The sequence below is a fragment of the Erpetoichthys calabaricus genome, chromosome 8, assembly GCF_900747795.2.
Source record: "Erpetoichthys calabaricus chromosome 8, fErpCal1.3, whole genome shotgun sequence".
NCBI classification, from domain to species: domain Eukaryota; kingdom Metazoa; phylum Chordata; class Cladistia; order Polypteriformes; family Polypteridae; genus Erpetoichthys; species Erpetoichthys calabaricus.
The window spans coordinates 23,533,353-23,551,568 of NC_041401.2; the positions used below are offsets into that span (position 1 = coordinate 23,533,353).

General features: G+C 41.3%; 1 protein-coding gene across 2 annotated transcripts in view; it reads right to left on the bottom strand.

The window, feature by feature from the left end:
- The window catches only part of cers6 (ceramide synthase 6), a 215,348-nt gene that overhangs the window by 103,320 nt on the left and 93,812 nt on the right, over positions 1 to 18,216 (bottom strand). For both annotated transcript variants that reach the window (XM_028806361.2, XM_028806360.2), the window contains exon 4: positions 10,612 to 10,669. In XM_028806361.2, coding sequence (XP_028662194.1) covers positions 10,612 to 10,669 — 58 coding nt within the window. The remainder of the gene's footprint in view (positions 1 to 10,611; positions 10,670 to 18,216) is intronic.

Genomic DNA, 18,216 nt, shown 5'->3' on the forward strand with positions numbered 1-18,216 from the left:
AAACGCATGAACGATAGCTTGTCAGTATGTGTAACAAGGTTTGGGAATCGTTGATTTGCCCTAAATGTCAGCTCCATATTTTAAACAAAGAGGCCTGGCCATCATTTGTGAAGTGACCCCTGCAGCAGTGAGTGGTGTCAGCTCCCTGGAGTCTAGCAATAAACAGACAATGCCAAGACTGGTAAAATAAAAAAAACAATTCCTTTTGTCTACATTAAAAAATATGTTATAAAACAGAATGAAAATAAAAAAAATAAATGCTCAAAACCAGACCTGCCCAGCCTGAGATTATTAATGGCTTGTAATGTTGGCACCCGTCCCAGATAAAATGTAGAGCTCTCCATGACCTACTTGGGAGAACGTAGGCAGAACTGGGCTTGTAAAACTTGTTCTCCTGATAAATTGGACAGCACTTGTCATTTTGGGACTGATTGGCCCCCCCAAGCTCCTCAGGGTGCTCATGAGGACAGTTAATGGGATCCTTGCATCTACTGGCAGTCATTAACAACAGACTGCAATGACAGCACTAAAGATCACCGTGACCTTTACACAATAACTCGTACCAAGGATGACAGCTGTTCATAAAAATTAGGGTTTTTTTGTGCAAGCACTTAAAAGTGGTCACATCAGGTCAATGGTGGAGCCTATTTATTTATTCTGCTATTTCTTTCAGCAACCGTATTGTGAATGCAAATATAGAGAATGACCAATAATTGAATTTCTGAGCTGAAATGTTTTATAGTACCGGTAATATGCTTTGTGGTGGACGGCCGGAGCTCTTGCCTGGCCGGGACACCCATGTAGTGGAAGGACTGGGAGATATTCAGGGCATAAACTCCCCCCAGAGGGATAGATGGCAGCTCCCCATGGTGCCTTGGACTCCCACAGGGCTCCATGGGAGTTGGAGTTTGGCGCAGCCCTGTTGGGTTCCGAGGGTGTTGCCAGGGGGTGCTGCAGGTGCTGCTGAGCCTTATGTTGCAGCACTTCTACCCCACCCGGAAGTGCTGCCGGAAGAAGCTCATTGAACACCTGGAGCACTTCTGGGTGTTCTATAAAAGGAGCCAGCCATCACTACTCCGAGAGTGAGAGTCGGGAGGTGGAGGACAAAGCTTTTCCAGGAAGAGTGGAGGCGGAAACAGGAAGAGAAAGAGAAGGAGAAGAAAAGAGAAAGAAAGAAAGTGTGCTTTAGTGCTGTGTACTGTGGTTGGAACTGTGCTGTGCAGGTGGGAAACAGGTGGAGGCGTTTCCCACAAAGAAAAATAGAAAACGTGTATACTGAACTTGTGTCCTGTGTTTGTCTGTGTCGGATTTGGGGAGCTGTGTGCCCCCTGTAGGCCACAGCTTCCATTTTCTGAACCAAATATTTCCATTATGGGGTATTGGCAATAGCTAACTTAAAACCACTAATGAAATGGACATTTGTGTATTTGCGATATGGAGTGTAATGGGGAACTTAGATGTTCATGCAAAATCCACAGAGACTGGAAACTGATCCCTGGAGATGTGAGACAGCAGCACTAACCAGTGAGCCATAACAGTAGCAGCTAATTCTATCATCCTTTCATTCCTTCTGATGGAATGGCACCCTGCCCAGGGGTTTGTTCCTGCTTTGCACTCTATGCTTGCTGGGATACGCTCCTGACCCCTGCTCAAGATCAAGCGAGCTTATAATATGGTATGGTATGATGTGGTGTGGTGTGGTATGGTATGGTATGGTATGGTGTGATATGGTGTGGTGTGGTGTGGTATGGTGTGGTGTGGTAAGGTGTTATGTTGTGTGCTACGGTATGGTGTGGTTTGGTATGATATGGTATGGTATGGTATGGTATGGTATGGTATGGTATGGTATGGTATGGTATGGTATGGTATGGTATGGTATGGTATGGTATGGTATAATGTGATATGCTGTGGTATGGTATGGTGTGGTAAGGTGTTGTGTTGTGTGCTATGGTATGGTGTGGTTTGGTATGATATGGTGTGGTATGGTATGGTATGACGTGGTGTGGTGTGGTGTGGTATAGTGTGGTATACCTTTCCATCCTTTTGCTTATCTAGTTCAGAGTCACATAGAGCTGGGGCTTATCAAAGCAGCACTAGATGCAATGCAGTAACGAACCTTGCATGATGCCCCAGTCCATCTTAGGGCACACTCACTCATACAGGAAAGGTCAGATAAAGATCCCACAGGCCCCTGGGTGACGTGGCTCCTTAACAGAGGGTTCATTATATTTTTATCAATGCAGCAGGCAGACACCAGGTTCTTTAAGGCAGGATATAATTTCTTACTTATGATTTCAGTCTGACACTACATTGGCCCTGCTTGGGGGTCCTTAATCATTTTGACTTGCAGATACTCAATCATTTCATTGACCAGTCCCCCTTGGTCATTTCTGTATGTGGATAATCAATGGTTTAAATGACCTTTGGTGAAAAGGCCCCTTGCCGCCAGAAGTCCCAGGACGCACTCCCAGAACACCCTGAGGGTAGATCCACGGCATTTAACCAGATGTGTCAGTCTTTAGGGGTTTGAGGTGTCAGTAGAAAGCTAGGTGATTAGAGAAGATAACGTTGTTAAATTCTGTTTAATCTAATGAAAGGATGCAAGACAGGAAGCAGCTCTTGTCAGGGCACCAGTCCATCACTGGGCTCAAGCCAAAAAAATAAAAAAGGGAAAAAAAAACAAGTAAGAAAGTGTCTGCATGGCGTTACATTCAGGTGAATTTGAGGATATGGTTAGCTGGTTTGAATGTGCATTCACATATAATGTATGAATCACCTACTGGAAATGCCCAAGTCTGTCTGTCTGTCTGTCCATCCATCCTCAAGAAACAACTCGGACCCCCATGGCCCAATTTTGCGGAAATGTGGCACACTTATTATTCGAAGAAATTGGTTGAGACAGTTCACTTTTTGTTCAGATATCTCAAACACATCGTGCTGTACCATTTTGAATGTTACCTTGCTTGAACTTGTATATTTTGTGTATTTTCTTCTTTTATTTGTCCAACAGTCGCTTAGATGCCCAATGCAAGTGAGTTAAATGTCGGGCAGAGCAAATGTGCATGCAAACAATTCACACAGCGGCCACCTTCTCCTGCTGTTTTAGATAAATTAACTAACAGGGTACAAAGAGAACACTTCTCTGGAAATAAATGGAAGGGGGAAAGCAATTATGTAAGCACATATAAGACTGAATTGATTGGACAATATTATCTACAGATTATTATTGTAAAGAACTGACATCATCAACCTGCAGCTAAACAGTGTTTGAACTAATAAATAACATGGGAAAGGTGCAGCTGCCCTAACAGATGACATAAACAGGACGGGTTTAGAAATAGAGAGTGGCGTCCGAAGGTGGAGGGTTTCTACTGTGTGTTAACTAATGAATTTCTACATGTGGAATTTATTTCAGTTCTTTTTCTCCTTTCATAGAGTAATATTGATACTAATTTTATGTTAGTAAAGGTCATTTTGTATTCATAGATATTTTTCAATTGCTAATTATTGGATTCTATTCTATTGGGTATTCTTTCAAAATTGCTTTGTTTAAGAAAATTGAACAACAGTCAGTCACAGACTCTCCGCTACTAACAAACATCAGTCGATGACATTGTCACATCACTTAAATTGTATTCTGCTGTGTATAAAGCTACTGACCCACCATGAGCCTCCTTGTGCTCTGTTTTTAACTCCATTGTTAAGTGTTGTTAAAAAGCGCATATGTAATGGAGTCTACTAACTCATGGAATTGCATTCTACTATCGCTATTACTTTTGAATATGACTGTTACAAAACTATTCAATACACAAAAATATAGTAACTGACTCCTGAAAGAAGTAAATAAAAAATGTAAAAGGCTCCAACTTTCACATCAATTAACACAGACGCAGACCATGCCTGAAGGTTACGCCATGCCTATCTATATTGTGTAACTTGTTAAATTTTCTAGTCACTTCATCAACGCGTTTGTTACCAAAGTTTTGTTTAAGTATTTCACAACAGTAAGTCAAAAATAACAGTGACAATAGAATATAATTACATGTACTAGTAGTGTACATAAAACACGTCTTTCAATACCATTTTACAATATCACGTTGCTGTAATTGCTTTCATAGATGGCAGTAGTGTTGATCGGTGAAAGTCTTTTTCACAGCAAGTTTGTGGCCAGTGACATTGTTCACCAAATTTGTCTCCCTGAAAATTCTCTGTGCAGCTAACTTAGACAAATGCTTTTTTTCCCAGCTCCCCATGATGCTTTGTAAGGCCAGTGTAAAATTGAAGATCTGCTGCTGCAGCCATGTTGAATGGGGACATCACTACCCAATCTGCACTACTTGCCTGTTTTGTGTCACTCAGAACTTTCACGCTAGCCTACTGTAAGCATACTCCACCTCACACTTTACGGTGCTTCTTGATCAGCTTTGTGAACTCGTGAATAATTCACATCACTACCCGAATGTTAATCCGGCCAGATTTGTACCCTACGTGTTAAAAAAAATCACGGTACCTTCATTTGAGGGGTATATTAGCTGAACATAAAGAGACTTTTATGAAAACACTTTGTGTTTCTGCATAGATTCATTTCATATCTCTATGTAGCACAGACCTGGTAGTGACAGGGACAGCCACCCTGAGTTTATAAGGTTGATCCCTTGAATACAGGCTCCGTGGGTGTTAGTCAGTCAAAGTGATAGGAACCATGGAGATTAGAAGACTTGCATTATTATGGATTCAGAGTATAATTTTATTTCATGGAGGCACATTGGCACATGGTTGGCACTGCTGCCTCACAGCTTGGGCCACATTTTTGGGTACAGTAATTGGTGCTGCATAGTTGGCAGATGCTTCCCTAGCCCTGAGGCGAAGATCATGTCACCATTATACTCCACTCAAAACTAGTTCTGTTTTCCTTTCCTGTTAACTTCAATGCATTTTGCTGAGTTTGTTAAAATTTCCATACATTTCCACTGAACATGAGATACAGCAAATTCAGCAGGGTTCGCTCATCACTACTCGGACAGTTAAACCCACCTACCTGTGACCCCACCCCGTTCCAGGTGTATTTACTTCAGTGTACATGACTGCAGGCGTCTCACTGCATTGCTATCAGCAGCAGATGTGGAAGGAGCAAAAGAAAAAAATATGACAAATTATAAAAGCTGAAGCAACCAACTCAAAGTTAGATTGAAACATTAAACTCATTCCCAGCTGAAGTTGCAGAGAATGTCTCACTGTTTTGAACTTAAAAATTTGCTAATACTTTACAATGGAACAATTAACATTTCAAAAATGGATGCAGAGCAATGTGTTCAAGATGTCTCAACGAAAATTGAACTCTCGTGACAAATTTCCTTGAAGAATTAACGTGCCAAGTTGTTTCCCGTGCAAAGGCAGACAGACAGAGGGGCAGACAGACTGATATGGCTATCGCGTTAGGTGTTTTTGCTATTGTATGCTGTAACACACATGTGCCTTGGGGACAACTTAAAGCAGGGGTCTCCAATCTTTATTTCACGGAGATCTACTTTTACAAAATGAAAATGGCCGAGAGCTCCTCATGTTTTCTAACGTTTATTCTCATAGCTTATTTCAACCCAAACAAACTGAATAAGCTCGTTTTACCTGAACATTTACAAAATGTTGGTGTCCACAACTCACATTTTGCATTAAAACATCACAAAAAATCATTTTGCTCACCTGCAAGTGGATTTTGTATGTCTGTATGCATTTTCTAGTGTATCTCACATTATTGAATTAAAACATGAATGCTGTCAAAACAAAACAATGCCATTCCAAATGCACAGATATTCCTTATTCATTTATCATTTTGTTCCATGTCACTGTGTCACTTTCTTCACAGGTCCAGTTGCATGTGTGATGTGTTTTTTAGTTCGTCAGATGACTGCCACTGAGGTGTCTGGTGGAGTCATTTAAATGTTCGTCTGTCAGTCGTGTTCTGAACTTTGATTTCATGTCAGACTCACAGAGGTATGGAGACCCAAACAAAGCTGACATTTTCAGAGCTGCTTGGTGAAGATTCTTATAGTTATCGGGCTCTACTAAGCTCCAGAAATGCTGAGAATGCTGTTGAGACTTTAACTGCACATTATTTTGAAGATTTACTAATATATAATATAGAAAATCCAATGTCTACTTAACAGATCAGGTTTTTTCTATAATTTGCTTGAACATTCCGGTTGATTTTGTAACTTCTCTCATTTCATTATGTATCAGAGTTCGCTTGCGGTACAGATTTATTTACGCGAATCCGAGGTCCACGCACCGGGCCGAAGGGAGGGGCTCACTCGCTAGCTTCAGGGTGTGGTCCTTAACTCCGCTTAGCTAGTGAACGACAGAATGGATGAATTCAACTTTGTTTGATATTTAAGATAAAGTGTTACTTAGGTCTTGATAAGTTTGAGTCCGGATATTCTCTTAAGTGTATGCCACATTGAAAAGATAGATTGCAATTCAGATTGTGGATTGTGATAGGACTTTTTGGAAAGATCTCCTACCCCTATTCGACTAATCAAGTTTTCAAATTAATGTACGATTCATTAACCCTTTGGCGAGCTACTTGGAAAGGGGTGGCGAGCTACCAGTACTATCGCGAGCGACGTGTTAGAGACCCCTGGCTTAAAGCTTCTTTATGATCCACAAGATGGCGCTGTTTACTAACACCTCTTGCCTTCTTCCCTTTACAGAGCCGATTGATTGACAGCCTTAACGCCTCTGATGTCACTTCTGGTATCCACCCACCTGGACCTGTCTCTTCCTGCCTGGCCTGTTCTTAACTGGAAGTGTCGCTATCTTGAAGCAGTCATTCTTGAGACTCATGTCTTAACACATTTATTGTTCACGCTTTGTTTTCAATTGTATGGGGTTTTCCCACGTGTGACCCAACTCTTTATGACTGTTTGTGATTTTCTTACAATAGAAATGTACCCAAAAAAACAAACAGAGACAATGACACTGAATATCAAGCACAGAATTTGGTCCATCATGATAGCAACTGGCCTGGAAAAATGGAAGCAAACTTTCTACCAAACTTGAAGAACCATTCAGGCAGGAAAAGTGACAATGTGTACATGAATACAATGCTACTGGGAAACTGTAAGAAAGGTTACCAACAGCAGAAGACTACTCACCCAGCTGAACGTGCTTGGTTAGCTCATGGACAAGTGATCTTAAAAACATGGCTTGTAGCTGCATGCCCACCTATCAGCCACATCACTAGCATTTTGTTTCATTCCGTGTTCTTTTATTTGTCAGGACGCTAATGTCGTTATGTTGAGTCCAGGCAGCTTAAATTTCATTCCATTAAAACTTCTTAACCTTTTGTCTTGTTAGTGTCTAAACAAGCCCTGCTTTACCTTGTGAATTCTATTCCACTACAGTTCTCTACATTTATTTTCTATTGTAAGATCTGGACACCTAGAAGGTGAAATGACTCAGCCTGGGGGTAAGCAAGAAGTCAGTTATGTAGACTGGCCCTTCTGGTTTTACACAGCACCTTTCAACATGAACTCCCTCCAAAGTAGAGTTGCTGTTTTTATACCTGGTGCACTCTCAGCTAAAGTCCGGTACAAAAATGGTCAATTCTCTGGAAATAGATGGAAGGATAAACCAGGAGAGATCCTGCCCATGGTGCCAGGAGAAGGCCCCGCCCCTTCAGGATGGGATGAAATAAAAAAGGGGCGTGTCCAGGGAGGAAGAGGTCTCAGTCTGGACCAAGACACCAGCGTGTAAGGAGTTTCTGAGCTATTTTGCAGTTCTTTGAGGCAACAAGCTAAAAAAATTTAATTTAAAATTAAAATTAAGAATGAAACAAGGCTAATCTGCCAGGCTGTCCCTCCAATCATTCCTCTGGACTTTGTGTATCCTTTGGACATTGACAGCATTTGAGTGTGTATCCTTCAGATATTGACAGAATTTTAACTGTGTTGTCATGTTTTGTGCACTGAAACAGGACAATGTTATATTGAATCATCATCAAGTTAAATATATAAGTAACATATATATTAAATATAGAGTCATATGAAAAAGTTTGGGAACCCCTCTCAGCCGGCATAATAATTTATTCTACTTTCAACAAAAAAGATAACAGTGGTATGTTTTTCATTTCCTAGGAACATCTGAGTACTGCGGTGTTTTCTGAACAAAGGTTTTTAGTGAGCAGTATTTAGTTATATGACATTAAATCAAATGTGAGAAACTGGCTGTGCAAAAATGTGGGTCCCCTTGTAATTTGTCTGATTTGAATGCCTGTCACTGCTCAATGCTGATTACTTACAACACCAAATTGGTTGTATGAGCTCATTAAGCCTTGAACTTCCTAGACAGGTGTGTCCAATCATGAGATATAAAGATATTTAAGGTGGTCAATTACAAGTTGTGCTTCCCTTTGACTCTCCACTGAAGAGTGACAGCATGGGATCCTCAAAGCAACTCTCAAAAGATCTGAAAACAAAAGGGTTCAAAGGCCTTCTCCTTCTCTTATACGGATTATTGTGCATGTAAACACACTAAATGTGACACCCAAGAAATATAATTCAGTTCTAATAGACTAGGATCCATAAAGCCTTACAACTTGCTCATTTTGATTAAAGTCAAATTAAATTAGATGTGTAACATCAAAAAGACCCCCGAGAACCATTTTATGAGTGTTGTACAATCTCTATCCACTATTATAAAAGGCTTAGAATGAAAACCTGCAGCCACTGGAGCCCTCCAGGACTTGAATTGGGGACCCTTGCTATAGAGATCATCTGAACAATGGCTGGCATTGCCCCATGTGGGACCATAAGCTCCATTCCCAATATTTTCAGTTTTTGTTCCTTCTGTGTCTATGATTTTCTTCTGGTCCCCTCATTTTCCCCCTTTGTTGCAAATGTGCCCTGTGATTGAGTGTTTCCCTACCATAGTCCTCAATGCATTTGACCCCGCCCTTCTGGTCAAGCCACCATAAAACTCATTACTGTCATTACTGGCCAGTGCAACCCACCAATGACAGTCCTTTTGTTCACTCTTTCCAGACATTCACAATCAAGGGACAAATACCTACAAGTGTCTTTTTTTGTTTTTCTTCGTTTGATTTGCAGTTTCCGGACAATAAAGAGGATGACCCCAGTTAGCTCCCCAAAATTTCCTTGCTGTCTTAGAAGCTGTCATTACCATGCCTGTCCACAGCATGCACCCCATCTGACACATCATGTAAGGAGCAGCATGAGTCTGAAGGGGGTATCATACTGCTCCAAGCACATCTGTTCATCTAATCCTTGTTTTATGATGTCAGGAGATAACTTTAAAGCTAATAGACTAACATAAATGGTCGTCCTGGGACACAAGTCTGACATAGTAACAGAAATGTGAGCAAAGCAAAGAGGATTTATTTACTCCTTCATGCCCCAGTGTGACACTCACATCAAATTTGATAAGACAGATCAGCATTCACAAATTAAAAACAGTAATCTTTTATCACTAGACACTTGTTAAGAGGCAAAAACAAAATATTTCCCCAAGAGGGCGAGTCATGGAAGTAGCTATGGAAATGAAACCTGCAAAAAGAGAACCCTCAAAATGAGAAAAACCTTCCTGAGATTCAAAATATGCCAAGGCGATGAGGAAAGGCACAGGCTTTATAAAATAGCAAATACAGGTATACATGATATTACTATTATTGTTGTTGTTAATAATAATATTAATAAAAATATACAGGGTGGCTAAGGAAAACAGGAAATTTTGGAACTAGGTGTTGGTGAACCTAGGGCATCGGCAGTTGTTTGAAACCAATGTGACCTCGTTTAGGACCCCTTGGCATTAGTCATAATGGAGCAGTGGAGTGGTGCGTAATGAGCGTTCGCTGTGAAAATCTTTTATAAGAATGGTGACTGCTGCGTCATTACCAGTTAGGACGTCATGATCATGTCCAGTCAGCTCACGCCATTACAACATGGGTGCGGAATTTCGAAGAAACGACTTCAGCCTTAATAAAGAAGTCCCCAGGTGGAGCCACTTCTCATACTGACCGACAATCGATGGTAAGCTATTTGACGATTTTTTGGAAGGCGCGTCATTTCACGCAACGGTCACATCCCCAGATCTCACTGTTTGTGATTTTTTTTTTCTGTGGGGACATCTTAAAAGCCAAATGTGCTGCACACGTCCTGCAGCCATTGCTGAACTGAAACTGAACTGAAGAGGAAATCGCTGGCATTCCTCTTGACACGTTACATCGAGCAATGCAGAACTGCAGAGTTTCCACAGCAGGCTGTCAGAATGTGTACAGAGAAATGGACAACACCTTCATGATGTTTTTTTCAAAATATAAAATGAATGTTGATTACCATCATTAATTGCATATCCTGTACAATACATTTCATCATTGAATGTATTTTGTTTATTCATGCATTGAACGTCCATTTGAAAATTTCCCATTTCCCTGCACCACCCAGCACTTTGTAATTCCCTGACCACTGAACAATAAGACTAATTAGGCCCAGTGAGTTCCCAATATAAAACAACAAGCACAAACTGAGAAACAAAAAGAAAAAATGATAATAATTTGAATAGAAAAACATTACAATTCATGTTATTATGAAAGCTTACCTTTTTAAGGAACCGGACCCCATATGTGAATATATAGAGATAAAACGTGAACCTCCACCTGCATACAAAAAGATTGAGAACAAAATAAGAAAAGTGTTCTAATTTGTAACTGTATCTGATAGAATGCTGAAACTGTCACCAAACAAATTATTTTTATCAAAAAGGTTTTTAAAGATAATTTCCTCTGGTCACCTCTGTTTTTTAAATATTTGTGAATCGTTTTTCCCTCTAAGAGATATCTGGTTTGAACACAAGCTCTCATGTGCTTTCTAAAACAATAAAACACAGCACAAGTGTGAGATTGTTAAAAAGACAAAAAAAGAAAACAGCACCATAAACCAAATCAGTCTCAACAAAGCAAACAGTTTGCCATTCCTCCTTTCTTTGATTTTTTTGTATTCTTCTAATACCAGGCGACTAGAATTGTGGCCTTCACCTCTGATAACTGCCTTGTTGTCTTTATGAATGTTAAGGGATTTTATCTTTGACTGACAACAACCTGCTCCTGAACACAATTAATAATAATAATAATAATAAAGCAAGAACCAGAACTAGATCTCACTATTAACCCAAATCCATCCCCCATTATTAAACCAGGTCCAATCCAGTACAGGCCACATGAGCCTAGACCCTATTCTGATAGTAATATTTTCAAGGTGGGAACCAGCTCTGCCATATCATCTCACAACTAGGCTGAATATATCTATTTATTATTCAACCTGCACGATCCATTCTGCGGTCATCGACACTGGAACCTAGCATTATGTGTGAGGCAGCAACTAACCCTAAACAGGACGCTGGTCCATTGTAAGGCTTACACACAACACTACACTGAGTCACCAGTCAGACCAACAAGAACATCTTTGGGATGTGGGAGAAACACTGGAACACCCAGAGAAAAACCTACAGGAAGAGCAGACTGAGAAGATAGGAATCCAGAAAGCTGGAGCAATGAAACAAGAATTTCGACCAATGCACCACCCTGATTCCTGAAATACAAACCTCCAAACAAACAAATAACAATCAAAACTGGTAGGGAAGCATGGTGGCGCAGTGGTAGCGCTCCTGCCTCGCAGTAAGGAGACCTCGGTTCGCTTCCTGGGTCCTCCCTGCGTGGAGTTTGCATGTTCTCCCCATGTCTGCGTGGGTTTCCTCCCACAGTCCAAAGACATGCAGGTTAGGTGCACTGGTGATTCTAAGTTGTTGCTAGTGTGTGCTTGGTGTGTGGGTGTGTGTGCCCTGTGGTGGGCTGGCGCCCTGCCCAGGGTTTGTTTCCTGCTTTGTGCCCTGTGTTGGCTGGGATTGACTCCAGCAGACCCCCGTGACCCTGTACCTAAGATATAGCGGGTTGGATAATGGATGGAAGGATGAATAATAATGTTACATTTATCGCATGCCTTTCACAAACCCAAGGTCGCTTTACATACAGAGTAAAAAAAAAATTTTACACAGATGACAAAATTTTGTAGAAGAGGAACGTTTTCAGTTGAGATTTAAAAGTGCAGAAATAGGAGCAATCTCAGAGAGACTGAAGAAGAGAGTTCCAGAGTTGAGGGGCCATAGCACTGAAGGACCTGCCTGCCACGGTGGAGAGTCTGGTGCGTGGGACAGTTACAGAGATGACTGCTCAAGGGCCTGAGAGAGCGACAAGGAGTGTGAGGAGCTGAGTGAGGTAGAGGGGGGCAAAGGTTATGTAGGGCTTTGAAGGTGAGAAGTAGAATCTTGAATTTAATCCTTGATGGAACTGGTAACCAGTGAAGCTGGGAGAGAACAGGGGAGATGTGAGCAGAACGCTTTGTGTGGCTGCACAGTTCTGAATGTACTGTACCTTCTGTATAGATTTTGCAGGGAGGCCAATGAAGAGGGAATTACAGTAATCAATATGAGACATTATGAAACAATGAACCAGAGTTTGAGCATCAGACAAGGACTGAAATAGACGGAGGCGGGCGATGCTATGGAGATCATAGAATGAAATTTTGGAAAGAGACCTAATGTGTCTGCGGTGGGTTGGCACCCTGCCCGGGATTGTTTCCTGCCTTGTGCCCAGTGTTGGCTGGGATTGGCTCCAGCAGATCCCTGTGACCCTGTGTTCAAATTCAGCGGGTTGGAAAATGAATGGATGGATGGACCTAATGAGTAGCTCAAAGTTAAGTGATGAATCAACAGGAGCAGGTTTGACAAGTGCACCATTAACAGAAACAGAGAAATTGGATGCCTTAGAAAGTTGGGATTTTGGACCAGTTTTATTGGCATTAAGTTTGAGAAAGTTATTTTCCATCCATAGCTTAAGATCAGTGATGCATTCCGTGAGTGTGCTGGGAGGTGAATCTGTAGGGGAGTCTGTACTAAGATATAACTGTATATCGTCTGCATAACAGTAGAAGTTAAGGCCATGTCTGCGAATAATCTGACCCAAAGCATGGAGTTGTGTAGCAACCATTAAGACCAAGGAGCTCGTTGTGGACTTCAGGAAAAAGAAAACGGACATCAAACCACTTTACATCAGAGGGGACTGTGTGGCAAGGGTGTCAGACTTCCACTTCCTGGGAGTCCACATCATGGAAGACCTGTCCTGGGGTGTGAACACAGCTGAGCTGGTGAAGAAGGTTCAACAGAGACTTTATTTCCTCAGAAAAAATAACATCCCCCAAAAACTGCTGGTGTCCTTCTATCGCTGCACTATCGAGAGTATCCTGTGCCACTGCCTCTGCGTGGGGTTTTCCAGCAGCACAACAGCACAGAGGAGAACACTTCAGCGGATCGTAAAGACTGCCCAGCAGATCATCGGCTGTTCTTTACCCTCTCTGGATGAACTGCACAGCTCTCGCTGCCTCAGGAAGGCAGAAGATATCTTAAAAGACCCCTCACTCCCCGCTCATAACATGTTCCAACTGTTGCCATCAAGCAAAAGATATAGGAGTATGAAAACAAAGACTAATAGACGGAATAACAGTTTCTACCCTGTTGCTATTAGGGCACTGAATGCCACCTAATCACCTCCAATGCAGCAGTGCAATAGATGACATCTTGTGTAATAGTGTTCATGTGCAAGGTCTTATGTTGAATGTCTGTGTTCTACCTTATTTCTTCTTATCCTTTTGTAATTATAGTTATTTACATTTTGACACCGCGGAGACTACACCTAATTTTGTTGTATTTGTTACAATGACAATAAAGATATTCTGATTCTGATTCTTTACCTGTGATTCATCTTCTATCTGAACTTATCTTGCACTACTTAGTACTGCATTCCTGTTTCCTTTGTGCAGCACCTCATGACAGTGTTAGCAGTATGAACACCACCATATACAGTATATAAAATCCCAGTTCAACCAGGACACCCCGATGTCGCTTAATGGGATGAGCTGCGCCGCTGCCATTACTTGGAGTTTATTGTCTTGGGTGCAAGAAATCCGAATCCTCTTGTATTTCTCTCTACCTCCCTGGCAGATGGACTTGAGGTGTATAGCCCACCTCGAGTGGGTAACTACATTGTCTGTCAGCTTTGGTGAACCTTCCTTCTTCCACTTCAGAGGTCACACCACACATCATCATCCTGTGTCTGTTCCCTTTCTCAAAACACCTCACCTCCACTTATTCACTCATCCATTCGCACTATTGGCGAGTAGCTCTGGTGTGCTGGTGGTGTTCAACTGGTGGTCTGCCTGTGCTGAGTGGAAACAAAAGATTTTTGGGGAATGTAGTTTTTCAATTGTAGTGTTACCCTTAAACACTCCATCCATTTTCTAACCCGCTGAATCTGAACACAGGGTCACAGGGGTCTGCTGGAGCCAATCCCAGCCAACACAGGGCACAAGGCAGGAACCAATCCCGGGCAGGGTGCCAACCCACCGCAGGACGCACACAAACACACCAAGCACACACTAGGGCCAATTTAAAATCGCCAATCCACCTAAACTGCATGTCTTTGGACTGTGGGAGGAAACCAGAGCACCCGGAGGAAACCCATGCAGACACGGGGAGAACATGCAAACTCCACACAGGGAGGACCCGAGAAGCGAACCCGGGTCTCCTAACTGCGAGGTAGCAGCGCTACCAATGCGCCACCATGCCGCCCCACCCTTAAATACTGATATATAGAAATGCTCTAGTTTACCAGATACCTACTGACTTAGATGTACTATCCTGCCTAATTCTAGCTTTTTAACTAAACAGGAAATAGTGAGTGAGTCAAACAGTCAAGTTTGCATTTAATATATATTAGAAGTTCGAGACAAGAACAGGCCATTCAGTCCAAAAAGCTCACCAGTCCAATCCACTTAATTCTTCTAAAAAAACATCAAGTCGAGTTCTGAAAGTCCCTAAAGTCCTACTGTCTGCCACACTACTTGGTCTCTTATTTCAAGTGTCTATCATTCTTTGTGTAAAGAAAAACTTCCTAATGTTTGTGTGAAATTTCCCCTTAACAAGTTTCCAACTGTGTCCCCGTGTTCTTGATGAACTCATTTTAAACTCACAGTCTCAATCCACTGGACCAGGGCTGCCCACATTCTTTCGGCTTGCGAGCTACTTTTAAAATGACTAGGTCGAAGTGATCTACCTACATTAAAAATGCTATATATATATATATATATATATATATATATATATATATATACTGAGTATACTTTATACATAAAATATATGTTGTCGTACCTTGCATAACTGAATAACTCTTATGGCACAATAACAATTCAATACATTTATGGTCACTACAGTATTTGGATTCAATAATCTTCATGTGGGAAAAGGCTGACTCGCATAAATAAGTAGAGCCGAATAACGCAGTCAAGGAGGTAGCACATTTCCTCATGTCTGGGTACTGTTACTCTGTAAGTAAGTTCCAAAACTGTCCATGAGCCCCAGACTTCAGCTGAATGTCATCCTGTACTATCAAAATCTCATCCTCCACCGTAGAGGAGTTTGAGGTGAAACAGTGTTGCAATTTTTGATGTGGGTGTGTCTGCCTTTGCTTCTGAATTCAGCCGAGTGAAAAATGACGGCTGTTCGATTAACTGCGATTTTAGTTCCCTCTCCTTTCTCTTTCTCAGATCGCTTTTCGGAAGGAAGTCAGTTTCGAACTTTTTATGAACAGTTCAAAAGTGCCTTTCCACATTTTCCTTCTTTGGAATAGCAATGATAGATTGACAGATCAGACAAACACACTTTGATTGTGACATTGTGAGAGAAAAACATCCTCTTCCAATTCCACATCCAGCCCATACCCTCCCCAAACAATTTTTTTTTTAAATCCCTTCTTTAGTCGATATAAATTGGAAGGCTAACTAGATCACAGCTGGAGTTTTGCAGTAGCTCGCGCGTTTGATCGTGCATGCAGGATGACCAGTATGTTCGAAGAACAGAGATCTCAGACTGGTCGCCCTGTATGTCAATCAAGTGGCAAATGCCATAGGGAGGATACATAATAGACTAACTTAAAAAAAATTTTTTTGAATGCAACGCGATCTACCTGCACTACCTATACGATCTACCAGTCGATCGCGATCGACGCATTGGGCACCCCTGCACTGGACTAATTCCCTTCATAATTTTAAACACTTCAATCAGGTCTCCTCTTCATCTTCTTTTGTTTAAACTGTAAAGGCTCAGCTCTTTTAATCTTTCCTCCTAACTCATCCCCTGTAGCCCTGAATCAGCCTAGTCGCTCTTCTTTGGACCTTTTCTAGCACTGCTATGTCGTTTTTGTAGCCTGGAGACCAAACCTACACCCAGGACTCCAGATGAGGCCTCACCAGTGTGTTATAAAGCTTGAGCAGAACCTCCTGTGACTTGTACTCCACACATCAAGGCGCTATATAACCTGATATTCTGTAAGCCTTCTTAATGGCTTCTGAACACTGTTGGGAAGTCGATAACTTAGAGTCCACTACAACTCCTAAATCCTTCTCATAAGGTGTACTCTCGATTTTCAGACCTCCCACTGTGTATTCAGACCTAACATTTTTATTTCCTATGTGTAATACTTTACATTTACTGACATTAAATATCATTTGCCACAAATCTGCCCAAGCCTGTATGCTATCCAAGTCCTTCTGTAATAATATAACGGATTCCAAATTATCTGCTAATCCACCTATCTTGGTATCATCTGCAAATTTAACCAGCTTGTTACTTATATTCCTATCTAAATCATTTATATATATTAAAAATAGCAGTGGCCCTAGCACTGCCCCCTGCTGGTCACCACTCTTAACATCGGCCAGTTCTGATTTGGTTCCTTGCACCATCACCCTCTGCTTCCAGTGTCTGAGCCAATTCTGCACCCATCTACACACATCACCCTGAACTGCCACTTCTTTTAATTTGATGCCCAACCTCTCATGTGGCACCTCATCAAATGTTTTCTGAGTGTCATTATAAATAATATCATCTGCTCCACTTTGATCGTATCCTTTTGTTGCTTCCTCATTGAATTCCAGCATGTTAGTAAAACACGACCTCCCTGTTCTGACCCCATGCTGACTGTTCAGTTAAACTCCGGTACTTGCCATGTTTTACTCAATCTTATCCTTAATAATTCCTTCCATTAATTTTCCTGTGATGCACGTTAAGCTTACTGGCCTATAGTTGCTTGGATCTGCCCTGTCACCTTTTTTATATAATGGGATGATATTTGCCATTTTCTAGTCCTTTGGAATCTCTCCAGTGTGCAGTGACTTCCTAAAAATATGTGTCAAGGGTTTATATCTGCACTCGCTAGCCTCCTTAAGAACTCGAGGGTAAATATTATCTGGTCCTGGTGATTTGTTTGATTTCATCTTATTTAATGTGAGCAGCACTTCTCCCTCTACAATTTCTAAATCCCTCAGTACCTCCTTAGTAGTCCCTGTTACCTCTGGGAGGTTATCCACTTGCTCACTTGTAAACACCTCAAAAAAATGTAAGTTTAGGGCATCCGCTATTTCACTGTCTGTATCTTTTAATTCCCCTTTACTATTTCTGAAGGACTTGACCTCCTCCTTGACTGTTTTTTTACTACTAAAATACTGAAAGAATCTCTTGGGGTCTTTTTTCACCTTATCTGCTATATTCCTCTCCAAATGTCTTTTAGCCTCCCTGATATCCTTCCTAATGGTTGCCCTCATGTTCTCATTTGCTCTACAATTCACTTTGCAGTCATTAGTCTTATATGCCTTATAAAGCATTTTTTTCCTTTGCAACTTCTTTTTTAAATCTTTATTAATCCACTGTGGGGTTCTTTTTTAGTTTCCTATTAATTCCAAATTTAGCTATGTACTGCATCTGTCCTGCATTACATGTAAAACATTTTTAAACCTGTTCTACTGCTCCTCGACTGTCTCCACACTTAAAAGCTTATCCCAGTCTATCCTACTTAGACTTTGTCGCATCTGCTCAAAATTAGCCCTACCAAAGTTCAACTTAACAATTTTAATCTTTGCATCTGCACTCTTACAAAATACTGAGAATTGTATTACATTATGGTCACTTGACCCTAGTGGTTCAATCACCTCTACACCCTCAATTCTATCCTGATTATTACAAAATACTAAATTCAGACAAGCTTCACCCCGTATTGGTGCTTTAACATGCTGTGTTAGAAAACAGTCACTGATTACTTCT